This window comes from Cetorhinus maximus, chromosome 33 (assembly GCF_964194155.1).
Source record: "Cetorhinus maximus chromosome 33, sCetMax3.hap1.1, whole genome shotgun sequence".
In the NCBI taxonomy this organism is placed as follows: domain Eukaryota; kingdom Metazoa; phylum Chordata; class Chondrichthyes; order Lamniformes; family Cetorhinidae; genus Cetorhinus; species Cetorhinus maximus.
In genome coordinates, this window is record NC_135911.1 from 7249122 (window position 1) to 7267923 (window position 18802).

General features: G+C 42.6%; 1 protein-coding gene across 3 annotated transcripts in view; it reads right to left on the reverse strand.

The window, feature by feature from the left end:
- The window catches only part of LOC144671643 (cell adhesion molecule CEACAM5-like), an 86415-nt gene that overhangs the window by 26444 nt on the left and 41169 nt on the right, over positions 1-18802 (reverse strand). For all 3 annotated transcript variants that reach the window (XM_078533649.1, XM_078533648.1, XM_078533647.1), the window contains 3 exons: positions 13573-13848; positions 13221-13478; positions 8517-8646 (listed from right to left, as the gene is read on the reverse strand). In XM_078533649.1, the coding sequence (XP_078389775.1) occupies positions 8517-8646; positions 13221-13478; positions 13573-13848 (664 nt within the window). The remainder of the gene's footprint in view (positions 1-8516; positions 8647-13220; positions 13479-13572; positions 13849-18802) is intronic.

The following is an 18802-nucleotide window of genomic DNA, read 5'->3' on the forward strand; positions in this document are numbered from 1 at the left end:
TTCTATGGGTATATAAAAATAAAGAGAATAGCTAAAGTGAGTGTGGGACCCTTGGCGGATGCAGTGGAGAATTGATAATGGGAAATAGGGAAATGGCAGATAATTTAAACCAATATTTTGCATCAGTCTTCACGGTAGAGGACACTATAAACATCCCAAGGATATCAGATAAGCAAGGAGCTAATGGGAGGAAAGATCTTATAACAGTCTCTACCACGAGGGACAACGTATTTGACAAACTAATGGAACTAAAGGCAGACAAATCACTAGGACCTGATGCCCTGCATCCAAGGGATTTAAAGGAAGTGGCTGCAGAGATAGTGGAAGGCATTGGTCAAAATATTCCAGAACTTGCTGGATTCCAGGAGGGTCCCAGCAGATTGGAAAACTGATAATGTGACGCCCCTGTTCAAGAGGAAGAGAGACAAAAAGCAGGAAACTATAGGCCAGTCAGCCTAACGTCAGTCGTTGGGAAAATGCTAGAGTCTATTAAGGAAGAAATAGTAGGACATTTAGAAAAGCTTAACGCAATCAGACAGAGTCAACATGGTTTTGTGAAAGGGAAATCATGTTTGACAAATTTTCTAGAGTTCTTTGAGGATATAACAAGTAAAGTTGATAAAGGGGAACCAGTAGGTGTAGTGCATTTGGATTTCCAGAAGGCATTCAATAAGGTGCCACATAAAAGGTTATTGCACAAGATCGGAGGTCACAGAATTGGGGGTAATGGATTAGCATGGATTGAGGATTGGTTAACACGCAGAAGACAGAGAGTCCGGATTAATGGGTCTTTTTCAGGTTGGAAAGACGTAACTAATGGAGTGCCACAAAGATCAGTCCTAGGGCCTCAATTATTTACTATCTATATTAATAACTTGGAGGAGAGGGCAGAGTGTAATGTATCCAAATTTGCTGACGATACAAAAATAGGTGGGAGGGCATGTTGTGATGAGGACATAAGGAATCTGCAAGGGGTATAGATAAGTTGAGTGAGTGGGCGAAAACTTGGCAGATGAAGTTTAATGTAGGAAAGTGTGAGGTCATGCACTTTGGGAGGAAAAATCAAAAGGCAGATTATTATTTAAATGGAGAGAGACTCCAAAAAAGTGCAGCACAGAGGGATCTGGGTTTTCTTGTGCATGAAACACAAAAAATTAGTTTGCAGGTGCAGCAAGTAATTAAGAAGGCAAATGGAATTTTGGCCTGTATTGCTAGGGGGTTGGAGTTTAAAAATAGGGAAGTCTTGTTACGACTATACAGGGTGTTGGTGAGGCTGCACCTAGAGTACTGTGTACAGTTTTGGTCTCCGTATTTAAGAAAGGATATACTGGCATTGGAGGCAGTTCAAAAGAGAATCATTAGGCTGATTCCTGGGATGAAGGGGTTGACTTATCAAGGTCAGGCTAAACAGGTTAGGCCTTTATTCATTAGAGTTTAGAAGAATAAGGGATGATCTTATTGAAACGTACAAGATTCTGAGAGGGCTTGACAGGGTAGATGTTGAGAAGATGTTTTCATTAGTGGAGAATCTTGAACTAGGGGACACAGTTACAGAATAAGGGGCCACTCATTTAAAACTGAGATGCAAAGGAATTTCTTCTCTCAGAGGGGAGTGAATGGCTGGAATTCTCTACCCCAGAAAGCTGTGGAGGCTAGATCACGGATAGTATTTAAAGAGGAGGTAGTTAGATTTTTGAAACATCGAGGAGTTGAGGGCTATGAGGAGCTGGCGGCCGCAATGGCAGCTTTTCACACCGTTTCATCCCAATCCCACCTCATTAATCATGCATTCCTGGGAAACACGCTGTTTCGCTGGCGGGCAGCCTCATGCAGGGCGCCATATGTAAATTGAAGCCACGTGCTCACTTCTCAGTGGTTCCAGCACAGGACTGCCACAGAAAAGGCATGTCCCCGAGAGACAAGACAACTGCAGCCCCCCCGATTCATGATGCATCCCTGGGATGCCTTCTGGTCACTGTTAGAGCCTGCCATGATGTCCTCCACCCCCTCTTAGGCCGAGGAGGCCCATCAATGTCACCACTCCGGCTTGGGAGGCAGTGGCAGAGGTTGTCAGTGAAGGAAATGGATGAATGATTTCATCTGTGCCGCCAGGGTAAGGCAACCATCTCATCACTCTAAACTCACAAGCCCATCACACCTTCACCGGCATCTCATTCACTGCCAGCTCAAGGGACATCACCACTCACTCTCTCAAACAAACACATCTCCATCTGGCCTCAGCTTCTCTGGAGACTGCCTCCTCAGCCCTCGCCCTCTGGAGTTCACTTACAGATATCAATGTGTGGCCCCACACACATCCTGGGATACTCCTCTTCTCCAGTAATGCCCTAGCTCCAATGTGTCTTCCCTTGCTCGAGGCCAATTCTCTCCCTTCCCCAAGCAAGTCATAGCCTTGCAGCCATTGAAAAGCCACCCAAGCCTTATGGCTGGTCTCGGAAGTAGACACTTGCCTGTGAGCCCTCCTAAAAGCGATGTGGTGCTGCCTGTGAAGCCTGGCGCCAATGACCATGATTGCTGCCCAAAGCAAGGTGGACAAACAAACCTCGAAGTCCCGAGCAAATTGCAGCTTGTCATGTGCATGTCATTTATGTTCAGTTATGAAACACGTCGGCATGATTGGATGATCCAGCGTGGGGAGATGATTCTGATGGGCTGGGCTTATAATAATATGCAGATGTATTAAAATGAAGTTCCCGACATGTGGTGGCAGGAAATGTGGCCCGCCATTGACAGGTGGAGTGGATGATTGCAAACTGGTTTCACCATGACATGAAACCGATTTTTGGTCTTCCTGCCATATTGTCTGCTCACGTCCACCAATGCCAGCGGGCACAGAAAATTCCACCCTAAGAGTTTGTGGCAGTATTATAGAATGCATTGTGACTTACTGAGAGCATTGACACTCGAGGGTATCCACCACTGAGAATTGCTATATTATCCCCCTGTAGTGCGAAATGGGTGAGAGAAGGCAGTCACTTATGGAATTTAATTCAGTAAGGAGAGCCAATAGTACAACCCACCAGACACTTGGACATGTCAGCAAGATCAACCTTTTCCACTCCCTATTGCACCCCTTGCCAAACCTTCACATGTTTTTTTTCTCATGCATACCTATAATTTCACTTTTATTGGTCAGTCCTCTGATCATGAATGGCTCTAGGTTTGATGTGGGATTCTTCTTGCTAGGCCAAGTTGGAGGGCTGAACATTAGGCATCATCGTGGTAACTCCTGTGGCAGCTGCAACCTGTGCCACCCCTGGATAAGATAGGAGAAAATAAAAACTGCTTCTCCAGGGTGCTCCCACAATGGATTAGAGTGCAGTAGCTGTGGTGGTAATGAAAGCCGGACGGCCTGACGTTTGATGATTCCTTTCCTGCCCTCTTCCAAGCTGTAACTGAACAGTGGGATGTTCTTATGCCATAGGATTTGAAGAGGAGACCTCCATGCCAGACGAAGTAACCCTGGATGGAGGTAGCAGAGGAGGTCAGCAGCCATGGATCATCCAGGGAATCTGGCTGCAGCGTCTTACGAGGGCTGAACAATCTTCTTCATTTCGCAGGGTTGAGTGATGAACCTAGTTCCCAATGTGGATACAAACACATGGGAGGGTCTGCAGGTGATGTGCATGGGAAATTGGTCAGTGAATGTCTACTGGCCAGACTGCATAATCGAGGAGCCTCTGTACCCTGCATGGCATTGGGGGACTAGGAGGTGGTCAAAGGAAATGAAGGGCCTAGAGCGAGGAGCAATTCCAACCAGTGCAGTAAGGAAGTGTAGGTTGTGGCCTCAAACATGAAGAAATGATCTCTGCAGAGAGGAGACTTTTTTGAGACGATGGAGATTCTTCCATTGACTTTTCAAGAGTGGAGGGCCTACAAGAGGTTGAGGACTGTTGGGGAATACCCAACCTTCAATTTTTGCTGCTGGAGGAGGACATCCTTCAGCTGACCAGTCACCAGGGTTGAAGATCTGTTGGCCATGGAGAGGCTGGACTTAGTGCTGGGGGGGTGCGTGAGAGAAAGAGTGACCATTGCATGACCAATGGGGAGGTAATTTGGTGGTGTTCAGGTGGCAGTGGGAAGGATGAGCTTGTCTTGTCCAAAGGCTAGGGGGTGTCAATCTGTGTCACAGGTTGAAAGGTGAAGGTGTGTTTCAGAAATGCGGAAAATGCTTTTGGAGTTTCATCTGAGGAGAGGATTGTTGCTAATCTTTCTGTCTTATCTGTCTTATCCAACAGGTCAGTCACTGACACCAGCAGCCACCATCTCCAAAGGGCCAGTGTTGACCTCTGAGAAAGAGGAGGAAGCCTCAGAGGATGCACCATCCCATCCACACTCTGCACCATCCATCAGCTCAGATACTTACACCTCGGTGTGCATCTGGCAAATGTGAGTCATAAATTGAATCAAGCTCCACACACGCCAGATTAGATGCTGGAGGCTGTAACAGAGAAGTTTGGAAGAGCAGATTGATGCTAAGCCTGAGGCTGATGTCAAGCCTCTGGAGTCATCCGTGAGGTGTCAGATACTGGACGTATAGCAGAAGGTGCGTGAGGATCTGGCAGAGCTTTCAGAGGGAATGCCTGTCCTGGCAAGGACAGTGGAAGAGTCCATCCAGGCCATGAGTGTTCCTGTAGCCTGCACACATGGCTTTCTCCATTGAGAGAATGGTGACTCTCATGGAAAGCGAGATCCAACAGATCAGTCAGTAGTTGCTTGAGATGTGTGTTGATCTGTATTCCATTGCCTTATCACTGAGCTCAAGTTGCCAGCGTCACAGTGAGAGGGGTACGAGGCACCAGGATTCCCTACAAGGACCATGTTCCATTGAAGTAAGCAAGGAGGTAAGCAATTGGACTACACGATGGCAGATGACCAGCAGTTGTCTCCATCTGCGGTCTCCTCTCAGGACTCTCCTGATGATGACAATGGCTCTTCTGCCCTCTGCCAGTGAGAACAGCGCCCTAAGGTGCTGCAGCAAAGAGGAAGCTCCTGTCACTATGCAGACTGTCCCTGACAACATCAGGGCCCTCATAACTTCAGGTGACCAGAGGATGTCTGCCAAGATCATCACAGGCAAAAGGGATCAAGGTAGGCAGCCTGCCTCCAGCACTATTGGCAGTGAAGTGGGGAGCACCACGCTGCAGCATGCAGAAAAGCATTAAGAAATGAACTACAACCACACATGGGTGATCATGGGTGTTCCTTTACTTCACATTGCAGTGTGAGAGATTGTGTTGAGGATCTTTATTAAATGCTTTGACCAAGAATGGACATGTCATTGTTGAAGGATTTCATGGTTGGATGTTGGAAAAAGGCACCTAGCCTATGGCTTTCCAGTGACGTTTGCATCAGCCATCTTATGTATAGGTTTCTTCAGCCTTGAGATAGGAGATCCTGGCTTTAGTTATGTTGATGTAAAATGCTCGTAGGGGGTAGAAGATAAGAAGACTGTGGAGCTCAGATGCTGTTGATCAAAGTCCTCCACCTCCTCAAGTGAAGTATCTCATTGCGAGTCTTATTAGCTCCCACTCCCTGTTGTCCCTCAGGTTTATCAGTTGGCCAGTCTAGACCCTCTTTGTCATTTTATGAATCCTCTTAAAATTCTTCATTTGGGGACATTGGCTGGTCATCAAGATACTCTTCGGCCAGGTCCTTCCCCCTCAGGATCACAAGGGTGCATTACACCACAAAATATCCCAAGCTGGTGCATACTGCAGCGAGCCTTCAGCTCAGTCCAGGCAGTAGAATCCCGTTTTAATGGTGGTCCTGATGAACTTATTGTATTGGTGCTCAGACAGAGTTCATGGATTCCTTACCAGGGTCATGAGCCATCTCTTCAGCAGATAGCCCTTATTGCCAAGAATCCATCCCTCCAATAGCAGTGCTAGGGAGAATGACCCATGGAATCTGTGAGTGCCTGAGGATGTAGGCATCGTGACAACTTCCAGGGTACCGTGGACAGACGTGCGTGATTCTGTGTTGGTGGTAACATGCAAGTTGGACATTCAGGTTCACAATTGCCCCTGGCCGGCCTGTGGGAGCCTTAAATGGTTACATTTGTGCAGTCTATAACTCCCTGTACTCTGGGGAACCCCACTATGTAACCTAACCCTCTGGTTGTCTTGGGTTGATTTACTGCACCCTTTGTGTGGTTGATAAAGTTGCCAGCTCTCCTAAAATGTGCATCTGTTGCTACCCTGATGCAATAGGTTTCCATAGCCTGTGAAATCCTGACCAGATCGCTGGCCGCTACCTGGAAAGAGACTTAGACATAAAAGTACACCTTCAGAGCAGCAGGCATCAGGTTGCCTCCATTGCGGTTTGAACTCATCTCCCCAGCAAACATCTCGCACAGAGATGCCACTGTCTCTCAGCAATCAGTGAAGGCACTGATGCTCTGATAGCTGCAGGTGGTTTAGCCACTGCCCGTAAACTCTTCCGCAGGGTGAAGTTTTCTCCTTAGATGGACTTGGTGATGGTTTTCTCTGCCCTGCACAAGGTGTCTCACTTGCCTGGTCAGCAGGTTGCAGCTGTCCCTGAGCCAGCTGCTGTCCTCTCCCTCCTTCACTGTTATTCTCCTCACTGGAGAAGCCTTCTTCAGAATGAACAATACCCATGGGTACAGTGATCTCTAAGTCGCAGTTAGACACTTCCCTTTCAAGGATCCTCCACGGCTGTAGGACTCACTGAACTATCACATCCTCCTAGAGCCCCCCTTGGCCATGAAAGATGCAAAACTTTAAACTCCTCACTTATAGCAGCAGGCTCAGTTACTGCCTCCACCTTCTCTCATTGGGCAAATTACTCTCACCTATTGTAGAGCCTGGTTGCTGCCCTTACTTAGGCGCTGAGATTCGCTCTTGCCCATTCAGCCTGTGCAGAGCATGTAAAATTGCACATGCTCATAAAATTGTAGAAAATTTCCTCAAGTGTTTTACTCATCAGTTATTGCTCATTTTCAGAAGGTGGGCAGACTTCCCACTTCTGGCCCTGCATGGCTTCCGTGAAATTGCAGGCCAGCCTCATGACATCGGATAGCTGACCCAATGACATGATGTCCGAATTTCCAGAGGCGCAAGATTGACGACTGCCGGCCTAAAAAATGTGGCCAGGCAGGAAGCAGCCCTTAAGTGGCCACAAATTGACCACTTAGGGGCCTCAACTGGGGAAAGGGTGGGCAGGCCTTGCCTGCCCTCATAACATTGTTGCCAGGTTGGGCGGGTGGGTAGGCAACAGGAAGGGCACCCACAGAAGTTTACAGGCCCCTCGCCCCCCCACCTCTGTAAACCGTTGGTGAGGGACTGTAAAATTCTGCACCATTTATGCAAGTAGATGCCTTCATTGAAAATAAATGCTTCTTAGCAGTAATGCCCTTTGCCTGCAGATGTAACTATTAGGAATTTGTGTACTGAGTGTTGCGATAAAAGAAATATTGAAATAAAACAAAAATTAAATTGAATTACAAGTAGGAAACGGACCATAAATTTGTAGCTCCAAAATACTGAAGTGAAACCATATATATTCTACTGAACAAGAATCATGTAAACTCTCTTATTGAGATCAAAGTAAAAACATGTATTTAATGGAACCATAATAACCTTAGTACTTAGCTTTAGTGCCAGCACAAAATAATGTGAGCAGAACTCAATTGGATGCAAAGTTCCACCACTCAAGTTGGTTTGAAAAGATAGTGATAGGGGATGGGGAAGAGAATATATGGGGTATATATAATAAATGACAGCTGGCAGAGGGTTGACAGCCCACAGCACTTCCCTTTGAATATTATGGGCAGCAGCTAATTAAATGGCTCCTCCCCCACCCTCATGAGATGCCAGCCCAATCAGAGGGCCAGCAGCCTCAGCAGGGCTGCCAGTAGTGGTGGACACTGCTTAGGTAGGGACCCTGCAGCCTACACAAGGTAGGCAAAGAAAATATTTTCAAAATTCCAAGGCCGAATGGCAGGTGGGAAATGCCTCCAGTGATATCTTCGGGGCCACAGGGGCTGCCTTCTCTGCCCAGGTCCCCCGCTTTGCTTTAAAAAGCCATCTCCCTAAGGATGCCGCTGGGAGGTCGCCTCCATTTAACTGGCAGTCTCCTCAAGGGTGGGGTGAGGGGGGCGGGGGGGGCTGCTGTGGGGGCTGGTGGTTGATCCGCCGTAGGCAAAATGCTGATGGTCCCATTAAGTGCCTCTTAATTAGGCCTTTAATTTTTGGAAATTAGCTCCCCTCCTGTTAGGGGTGGACAAGAAGGCTGATTCCAGTCCCACCATTGGTAAAATTTCCCAATGGCAGGACATGGGAGCCAATCCAACCGGTCCCCCCTACTTCTCACCTCCTGGGAGTCGGTAAAATTCAGCCCATGTTCTACAAATTCTGACTTTTGGGATATGAAATATAAATTAATTCTGAAAATAATCTGTTCAATATCATGGTACTACATGTATAGGGAAAAATAATAAAGATGGTTGTAAAATTTGAATATAATAGATTTACCTGAATATTTTGCACTTCTTCTTCATGCACAAAACTGTGACAACCACCAATATAACAACACAACCAAGAACTGCCAAAGCTATGCCTACTTTGGCACCGGTAGACAATTTGCTTTCCATTTTATGCTTTCCTGGAAAAAAATAATGAACACAATGACAATACATTAGAATAATGTAAATAAGGAAACTATATTGATTTTGATCTGCAATTGTACTCCTTTAATTTTTAGAGTTATAAAGCATGGTTAAATCCTACACAGTGAAATGATGTGATCAACTCATTATTAAATATTTTTTAAAACCAAAATCAATAAGTAGGCTCGCAGTTTTTACTATAACAATAAAATAATAGCACCATCAAGTTGACACACATGACCCAAACGGTTAAAATCACATTTAGCTGACTTAGGAATTCATGTAGGGTGTCACAACCCAAGTCACCTAAAGGGGACACGGTAAGGAATAAAGTGAAAATTACCACCAAGAAATAAAATAAAGAATGGGCAAGAGGAGCACACATCAATTAACCGAAAGCTCTTTTTTTATTAAAAAGATGTGGCTGGCTACTGCTTTGCTTTTTGATTGTTGGAAATTCCTGAATGTGCCTGAAGAACATCTCGTGAAATGTTTGCTGTTCCCATTAACATACAAGGAGAGATGTTGATGAAAATCTCCCTTGCTGAGGCTGTGGTATCAAGGTCAATTGACTGTCTAGAGTGCCATACTGGAAAGCAGTATTTTAAAACTTATCTTGGAAAACACGATGCATGTTAAGAAATTTGCATGTTTGGCCGGTAGTATTGAGTTCCTGGTTTCTTTGTCTCTGGTTTGATGTTCTTCCCCACTGTTTTTAAATTGAGATATTCTAGGATGAGGACTCTTCCAAACGATGACCACTAGAATACCCTCCAATGGAAATGAAAACTGAATGGCTTTGTTTAACTGGTGATTGGTTCACTATATACTTCTATGTCTAAGCAGCAAATTGAAAATCTACCCCCATGTCTTGGTTAATCATATAGGCTATGTTGATAGGATTAGATGAAGAAGGGTGGAAGGAGGCATGTATGGGGCCTAAGCACCAGCTTGGCCCAGTTGGGTCAAATGGCCTGATACAGTGCTGTAAATACTTTGGCATATACTTCAGATAATTAAGCTCTGACAGATTGCTGTTATCCATTTATGTGATGCAATGTATCAAGTATTACATATTATGGCACCATATATTAACATGCATGTGATGCTATGGTTAGAAACATATGCACTGATTTCTGGTAATTGCAGAATGGTTTTACAGATGGTACTAAGTGAGTTAGGCTACCTGATTGTGAATGATAATTTCAAGATCAGATGAGAGATCTGCACATGCAAATTTCAAATTCCTTCTAAATTTTCAATGTGCTGATTGTAAGAGTGAGCTTGGAGAGAAGTAATTACGATGTGAAAACATCAGTAAAATCTGAGCGAAACATTTCAAATGTGTTTGGGGACTTCCAAGAGCACCTCTGGCACTTCTAAAATCCAATTTCATAACGTCCTGGAGTCATGTGGTGTCAAGCTGAAGTGATATTAAGTAATCTCTAAGGCGTCTTGTCCTATGTGCTAGACTTTTTTGATGCTCCTTTGCTTTACTCATGACTAACCAATACTCAACTCGAAATACATTTCCCACTGTTTCAGGTACAAAATTATTCTAAACCATTTGTCAGATAAAAAGAGAACTGAAAAGATAGCCAATAATGCGACCATCTACATGGAACGTGTTTACTTTTTGGTGCCATTTTAAACCCAATGTTTTTACACATGCTGAGCTTTATGTAGCTTTTTCCAGGGCCAGAAGTTTTGATTCTATTAAAATCCTTGGTGAAAGAATAACTAGAAGTCCTGTATTTTAAAGACATATTATTGTAATAAACATTCTACTTTGACTGCAAATTCCAGCCTCTGCTATGGCACATATGGAGACACATGGGACGCATGTAGAACTAGAGCATGTTTTTTAAGGCCAAATCCATTTGCTCCATTTAATTAACCTTTGATCTATGAACCAAATTTTCGTCTAGGCTAGGGCAAACCCGACCCATGCACTTTCAGGGCTGCAAACTGCACACCTGACCCATGTGTGACTTCAAATCCATTTCTATCTTTTCATGCAAGGGTTGGGCTTGCAGTGCATTTTGCGACTCATGATGGAGTATGTGAGGAGTGTTGGTGTGGAGACCGGCCGCTTAGAAGGCTCTCTTCTTCAACACAGCAACCCAGCACCCAACATTGTTTAAAGGACCCCTAAACTTTACCCCTCATCCATCTTCCATACCAGCTCAAGCCCCCTCAGATCACCCATGCCACCCCATATATGCTGCATAGCTACTCACCCAATATGCATTATGTATATACATCAGGAGGCAAACAATAGCAATGGGAATTACTTTAAACTCCTTGGGGAAAAAAAATAAATCTCTCACTGCCTTCATCAAAACACACTAGCCCAGATTTTTGCTATGATGGAGAGGCCCTCTGTCGTGGTGAAAATCCTGGAAATGGCCAAAAACTATAAGTCCTGCCCCTGAATACGGCATGTTCCATTTTCGTGGGAGTAGGACTGGAGTCGGGCCGGGATCGTGCATGCGTTCTTCGTGGAGGCAGCTGGCTGTTTAAGTCACTAGCTGCCTCCATTGAAGTGAGATTTGGAAGGCCAGGAGTGTGTTTAGATTATGTGGGGTAACAGGATGTCTGGACCTTTTTTTAATTCATTCATTTGATGTGGGCTTCGCTGGCTGGGCCAGCACTTATTGCCCATCCTTAATTGCCCTTGAGAAGGTGGTGGTGAGCTGCCTTCTTGAACCGTTGCAATCCATAGTAGATTAGTTTGGATAGCCAGGTTTGGAGAGGTAAGGCACCCCTTTGAACAGGGTCCCGGAATACCTTTGGGAGAGGCAAGGCATCCATTGGGATTGTTAAAAGCGAACGTGATTATGTACTTTTTACACACAAAATCATTGGAATTGTCAAACTGTCAAAGAACTGTCTAATTGTCAAAGAGCTGTCTAGTTCTTAAATAACTGTTAAAGAACTGCCCAGCTGTCAAAGAATTGTCCAGCTGTGAAAGAAGTGTTAAAGAACTGTCCAGCTGGGAAATCTCCCATCTCTGAGCACCCAACCCCAACATGAAAATTGAGACTGAGAATGCATTTCTTTCCCTGCCATGTGGAAAAATGCCTTGTATACTTATAATCCTATTAGCTTGTGGCAACAAACTAGAAATCACATTAAAGCTACAATCTGTTGTTACAACTCTTGAAACTGTCATTAATTATCAGGTGAATGGAATGCCTACTCTGCTGAAACCCATTAAGGCATGAAACTCAGCCAAGCATTTGTAATGGCCACAGCTTGCAAACAATGAAATACTCTTTGAGAGGGAAAGAACAGAACCTTTTCATTTCAATTTCAAAGCAGAGTGCCTACCAATCAATGGACAGGAGCAGGTGGTTCGATTTTTTTGAAGTGTCAAAAGCATGTTTTTTTTAAAAACCAGCCCGGGCCATTTAAATCACCGTAGTTAAGATAACAGCACCTTCTGACTTTACATTTTGTAACATTTTTATTGCATTATGATACTTTCTCGATTGGGAAAAGTACTATAATGAATGTGAACAATTAATGTTGGTCAATGTGAGCGTCAAATCATTTTTAATGTATGATAACTCACTGCATTAAAAACACATCTACATTGTATTACGGCATCTAATAGTGACATTTGGAGGTGTCAAAACATTTTACACTCATTTTTCAGAATGTTCACAACTGTTCAGCAGACTTTCCATTTTGTTCATAAACTCTCAAACCTGGCATGTGATTAATGAGCTTGGATTGGCCAGTAGTTCTGTAGTCCCAGTGGTGACAACTGCTGGGTCTACAAATAATCCCACCATTAAAAGTGCCAGAGTCCACAGGACCAGGTAAGTCAGGGTCTGACACTGGGGTCGAGAGGGGAGGCCTGGAGGGTAGGAGGAAGAGGGAGCTTGGGAGTCATGATGGCAAGGCATGGAGAGAGCATCGGTGGGGGGGAAGGGGAGCACACCTTAGTGGGGAACCCGACCTGCAAAAGGGGCCAGTGATGGAAGCTACCCACCTCCACATCCTCCCCCCGCCCACAACCCCCCAGTGACCTACCCGAGGCCCAAGTAAACTTACCTACTGGACTATAAAATTAACTTGCTTTGTATTTCTAGCATCTTGTCTTAAATTGCAAAGACTTTTCTGAACTTCTTGGAACAATTAAGTTTGTGTTTTACAAGGATGAGGATCAAGTAAAAGCCCTTTGGGCCCACAAAAATTCAGAAGATAGTCTACACGCATGAACTAAAGTGCAATTTGTAGTAAATTATCTCAGGTCGTTGAGGCAGTAGAACAGAACCTGTAATCAAACAGCATTTTCACACAGTTGATGGCCAATAACACCTGTTCTTGAGAGCAGGCTACCAAAATATTTAAATCAATTTTGAGAAAAAGTTGTTGTTATAGATGTGATTGGAGAAATTAAAATAACATACATGTCTATAAGATTATAAAAATCTTAATGAAAATTATTTTGTTACTAAGTTAGAAAGAACGGCATAGAAATACATTCATAAAATAAAGCACATCAGTGTGACAATTTTGTTGAGATCTTGGTGAAATATATAGTGAAGCATTTACTTACCTTGTACAGTTACCTGTACGGTAGTGTTTTTGCTTATCTCAGTTATGTTGTTATTTACCCGACACGTATAATTCCCACCAGAATTCGAGTTTATTGGTTCAATGCTATAAGTTTCTCCTGCCTTTAACAGCTGACTCCCATTGTACCATTCATATGTAGCAGGTGGGACTGATACGGCAGTACAAGTTAATGTAAGAGATTGCCCCTGTTCTACCTCTACTGGCCCTGACGGTGCAATACTGACGTTCTCTGGTCCATCTACATAAAGGAATCAAGAAAATGTGTTTTTTATAACTAAAATAATCACTAACATTAAATACAAACTAATATTTTGAATTCCCTATGTACTTACAATTAACTTGCAGTTTGAAATCTCCAGATTCGATGCTAAAATCATTCCTTGCATTACATTTATATGTTCCCGAATCGTGTCTGTTAACATTGATTAAAGTCAGCGTAACGTTGTCCAGAGATGTTATTATTCTGTCATTATGCTTGATAACTTGCTTATCCTTATACCATATCCGTGATTGTATAGAACCCATGGCATTGCAAGTTAATGAAACAGTATCAACATTTTCTACTGGTTTTGAATTGTTGGACGATACACTGACATTAGAAACTGGTTCTGCAAATAAAATTAAAAACGAAACGGGGTTATTTAATTTTCTATACCTGATTCAGTGGTTGTTTAGGTAGTAAACTCGCCATCTCAAATTCATCACCTTTCTTCTTTAACGATTTTTACTTCCAATTCAGATAGAAATCAGACAATCTAGAGCTGGTTTAACATCAAGGTAGTAGTCAACATGTAGTTATGCATAAAATTGGCAGTTATGCGTAGTACTGTTGATTTGAAATTGGCGTTTTCATTAAATAGATCCTAAATAACAGTTGAAAAATGGTGATAAATTTGAGAGTGAGGAACACAGAAAAAAACATGGTTTATAGAAGAATAGCAAAAGTTCTGTTGAAGTCTAACAAAATTATTGCACTTGGAGAAGTACTTGCTTTTTACCTTTGTTTAAATTTTGATTTGAATTTAATGATTCTTATGTGTATGCAGTATCCAGAGTTGATGGTAGAGAAGGTTCGCTCCTGCATTACAACTAATTATGTTTGTTTCTATAGTATCTGTAGTGATTTTTGACTTGTATTTTTATTGTTCACTTATATATGCTGATCATTAAAAGCACAGATCACAAAATAGTGAGAAATATACTATCCATTCTATTGAATGACAAAAATTCTGAGTAAAGATATGAGCTGAGAAGTTCCAATTAGCAAAGATTTATTGCATTGATATAACTTTCTGGGAGTGATTTTGCCCTCCTGAAAAAGGACTAAAAGGATGATGGCAGACAAAAAAAGCAGCTGGAGTGTGGATCCAGAATTCCCGCCTCCATTTCTGGCACTGACCATTTTCAGCGTTTCTGAAAGAGGCTGGGTCAGAAGCCCGCACACTGTTGTCTTAATGTTGCCGGTACCATTGCAGAAGTGGGCATTTCAGAACTTCCTACAGAGTGAATCGGAGCTGGGAAAAGTATAACAGGTGAGTAAACATGATGTTGCCCATTTCACAGGTCATCATGATATGCTGTAGTCTGAGTTATATCTGTATTTACTAGAATGAGTGATGACAGTGCTGTGATTGGTAAAGATAAGTGAGCATTAAATAATATGGTTGTGGGTTGTTATTTCTGACAACTGGCAAGCTGTCAAGGGAAAGAACAGCATTGTGAAAATGGAAGCATTTTCAGATTCATTGGCCAGAATGTTTCCGTCGGCGAGTTGTGGGTGGGGCCCGCACGCCGACGCGAAAATGATGCAGGATGACGTCGGGAAGAACCCCCGATGTCATCCCAGTCCGTTTCAATATTGAGGAAGGCGGGCGGACAGCGAAATCAGCTGTCCGCCCGTCGACCTGTTAATGGCCAATTGAGGCCATTGACAGGATAATTAAGCTCGTTAAATGCCCTGCCCGTCCAACCTTAAGGCTGGCGGGCAGGCCAGGAGCCCCAGCAGGGAATAGAAGAAACGTCAAACCTCATCCACTGGCGGATGAGGTTTCATGTCCGTTTTAAAAATGTTTAATAAACTTTATGTCCTTTTTATTAACATGTCCCATCTCGTGTGACATCATCACATGAGGGGGACATGTTAATAACTTTTTTATTTGTCTATTCTTGATGTTTAAAAAACTCTGATCTCCCTGAGACAGCACTTAGTCTCAGGGAGATGTGCGCTCTTTTGCAACATTGACCATTATAAATATACAAAGTAACACCCATCGTAAAATGGCAGACAATAATATCACAATGCATCTTAAGCCAATATTGCAACTTTAAATCTAAATTTAAGGTTGATGTGAATCTTTAATCTGGACGCATTTTATTACTATGAATTTTATCGTTGGTATCTAGATCTTTTGTAGCAACTTGTATTTGTTTGTCCATCTCCTTGTGTGCAGTGATAAAAACAAAAAGCTAAAAGCTACTGCGGATGCTGGAAATCCAAAACAAAAACAGAATTACCTGGAAAAACTCAGCAGGTCTGGCAGCATCGGTGGAGAAGAAAACAGTTGACGTTTTGAGTCCTCATGACCCTTCGGCAGAACTGAAGTATAGTTAGGAGAGAGGTGAAATATAAGCTGGTCAAAGGTGGGGGGGCGGGGGGAGAGAGAAGTTGAGGGTGGGGTGGTTGTGGGGACAAGCAAGCAGTGATAGGAGCAGATAATCAAAAGATGTCACAGACAAAAGGATCAAAGAGGTGTTGAAGGTGGTGATATTATCTAAGAAAAGTGCCAATTAAGAATGGATGGCAGGATACTCAAGGTACAGCTCTAGTGGGGGTGGGGTGGAAAGACTGACAAGGTATTAGTTGTAGATTTAAAAATAATGGAAATAGGTGGGAAAAGAAGAATCTATATAAATTATTGAAAAAAAAAGGGGGGGAAGAAACAGGGTGGGGATGGGGGGAGGGGGAGTTTAAGATCTAAAGTTGTTGAATTCAATATTCAGCCCGGAAGGCTGTAAAGTGCCTAGTCGGAAGATGAGGTGCTGTTCCTCCAGTTTGCGTTGGGCTTCACTGGAACAATGCAGCAAGCCAAGGACAGACATGTGGGCAAGAGAACAGGGTGGAGTGTTAAAATGGCAAGCGACAGGGAGGTTTGGGTCTTTCTTGCGGACATTTTGGTTTGAGAAATTTAGTAATTCTGCTGGGACTGCAGCAAAATGGCAGTTAAGTAATTCACATTTGAGCATCAAGAGGGTGAAATTCAAATTGGAAGGGGTTGCAAAGCCTTAGTATCACATCTTGTCACCATTGATAAATCTTGTCTGAAATTCATTACCACAAACTCGATTTTCACCTCCAAGTATTTAGAGCATTATTAGATGTCTAAATGTTACATTTCTGAAATCTGAGTGGATGCGAAGTATTTTGTTGAAATATTTTAATGTCTAAATTAATTCTCCTTGTTGTTAACTTGAAGAAACACAATATAAGTTTTAACTCTGGGCTCACAGATACTTCACAGTCTTCCTTCAGCAGCATAAAAAAAATTGAATAATAAACTTCATTATTTTTAAATAATGAACCAGCAAACAATGACCAACATGAATTCAGAAAGAGAGAAATACCTGCTGGACCAAATGCCTTAACATTATTGAGGAAGCTACATGTGAAGTACACTGTGAAAAGACAAAGCACACTATTTATAGCTTTGTAAACAGTATTTAAATGAAGTTCCACACAAGACTAGTGGCTAAGTTTGAGGATGAGAGCTTTTAGGACAAGTATGGGGACAAGCCAAGAAATCTTACAACACAGAAGTAGGCTGTTCAGTCCATAATTTCAAAAAAGTACTTAAAAATAAACAGAGTAGGACCAAGAGGACACAGGTTTAAATTAGTTAAAGACAGATTGAGAGGTGATATCAAGAATTTATTCATGCTCCTCTATGCATGGAATGGAGTCCCAGATAAAGGAGTAAAGATAAAAGTCTGATTCCATTTAAGAACCAATTACATGCTGCAGTGGGGACTTTAGGGTCTTTTCTGGATGGATGAACCAAGGCTTTCCTAATCTGGCGATGTTGTGAAATTATATACCTCAAGACTTGAGGTGGTGAGTTGTCAGATTGCTTTATTGATGGGTAGGTAGATAGATAGGTAGATGAAGTGTAATTATGATCATAATTTAGTCTATAAATAAAAGTTTTGAATTCATTTCACTTCAAAGTATCCAAAGTACGAAGAACAGACACATTTATTTTTTACCAGATTCTACTGACCAGGAGCTGAACCACCCACCAAGCTGATTAATTCCTTTCCTCGCCAACAATAATTAAAATTTCATTAATTTCAGGATCACCTGTCAATAGCAATTACATTTTGAAACTTTATAGTAACAGGCCTTGTTCAACGCAACTTCACCCTAGGAAAGGTATAATGCATTATGTGGTGTCATGGTTCTCCTGTTTATAGTAACTTTATAGTACTTTATAGTAACAGGCCTTGTTCAACGCAACTTCACCCTAGGAAAGGTATAATGCATTATGTGGTATCATGGTTCTCCTGTTTAAAAAGAAACATGCTATGCGAGGATGGGTTAGTGTTGATTAGGTTAATCAGGCAATGTTGTATAATAACAGCAGTATTATGGCATTTAACACATAATGCATTGTGTGATGAATATTTAAATCATGATAGCCTTTTTCCAGTGGGCATCAAATGATTGGGTTGAAGAACAATACATGCTCCTAATGTGCAGTGGTTAGAGTGTCCTGTCCCTTTAAGACCATGAGGTATACTAATGGAAAATACTCTCAACAGGCATATATTCAGATCAGTGTGAGCTCAGTTTGAGTCTGTTGAGAGCAATATTGTAGTTGGTAACAGCAAGCGAACTGGTATGTCAAAATTTTCAAGTTATAATTTGCTGCAGTTTATTGATGACATTTGAGTCAAATGCATTTGTGATATTGATTTTTGCATGTTTAATATGCTCAACATTGCAATGCTGCTTCAGCAGACCGATGGCTATAGGAGACATCCCAGCCAGGCAGCATCCAGTCTACAATAAGATGAAAGCAAGATTCTGTGGATGCTGGAAATCTGAAATAAAAACAGAAAATGCTGGAAAAACTCAGCAGGTCTGGCAGCATCTGTGGAGAGCGAAACAGAGTTAACATTTCGAGTCCATATGACCCTTCTTCAGAGCTATTATCCAGTCTACATTGACAGGCTGCACCTGAGTTCTGTTGATGAACCAAGTCTGGGCATTTATGCTTACAACCATGCAATGGACACACCTGGACATTATAATAACATTTTGTAAGGATGTGCAGGAGTGTCTGAAATTACAGCACATTTTAAACAATATATCTGAAAGTCTCTAAAGACAGCCAGGGCTTCTGGGGACCCTTTGAGCACATTTTAATACCAGATTTAGGTGATATGTGCACAGATGGGTTAATGCTATTTACAGCATCGAACCCAGCCTGTCCAAAACTGAGGCCTGACACTGTTCTTTTCCTGAGCCCTGTATTGTTTTAAATAAGGAGTCACAGCAAAGTTTGG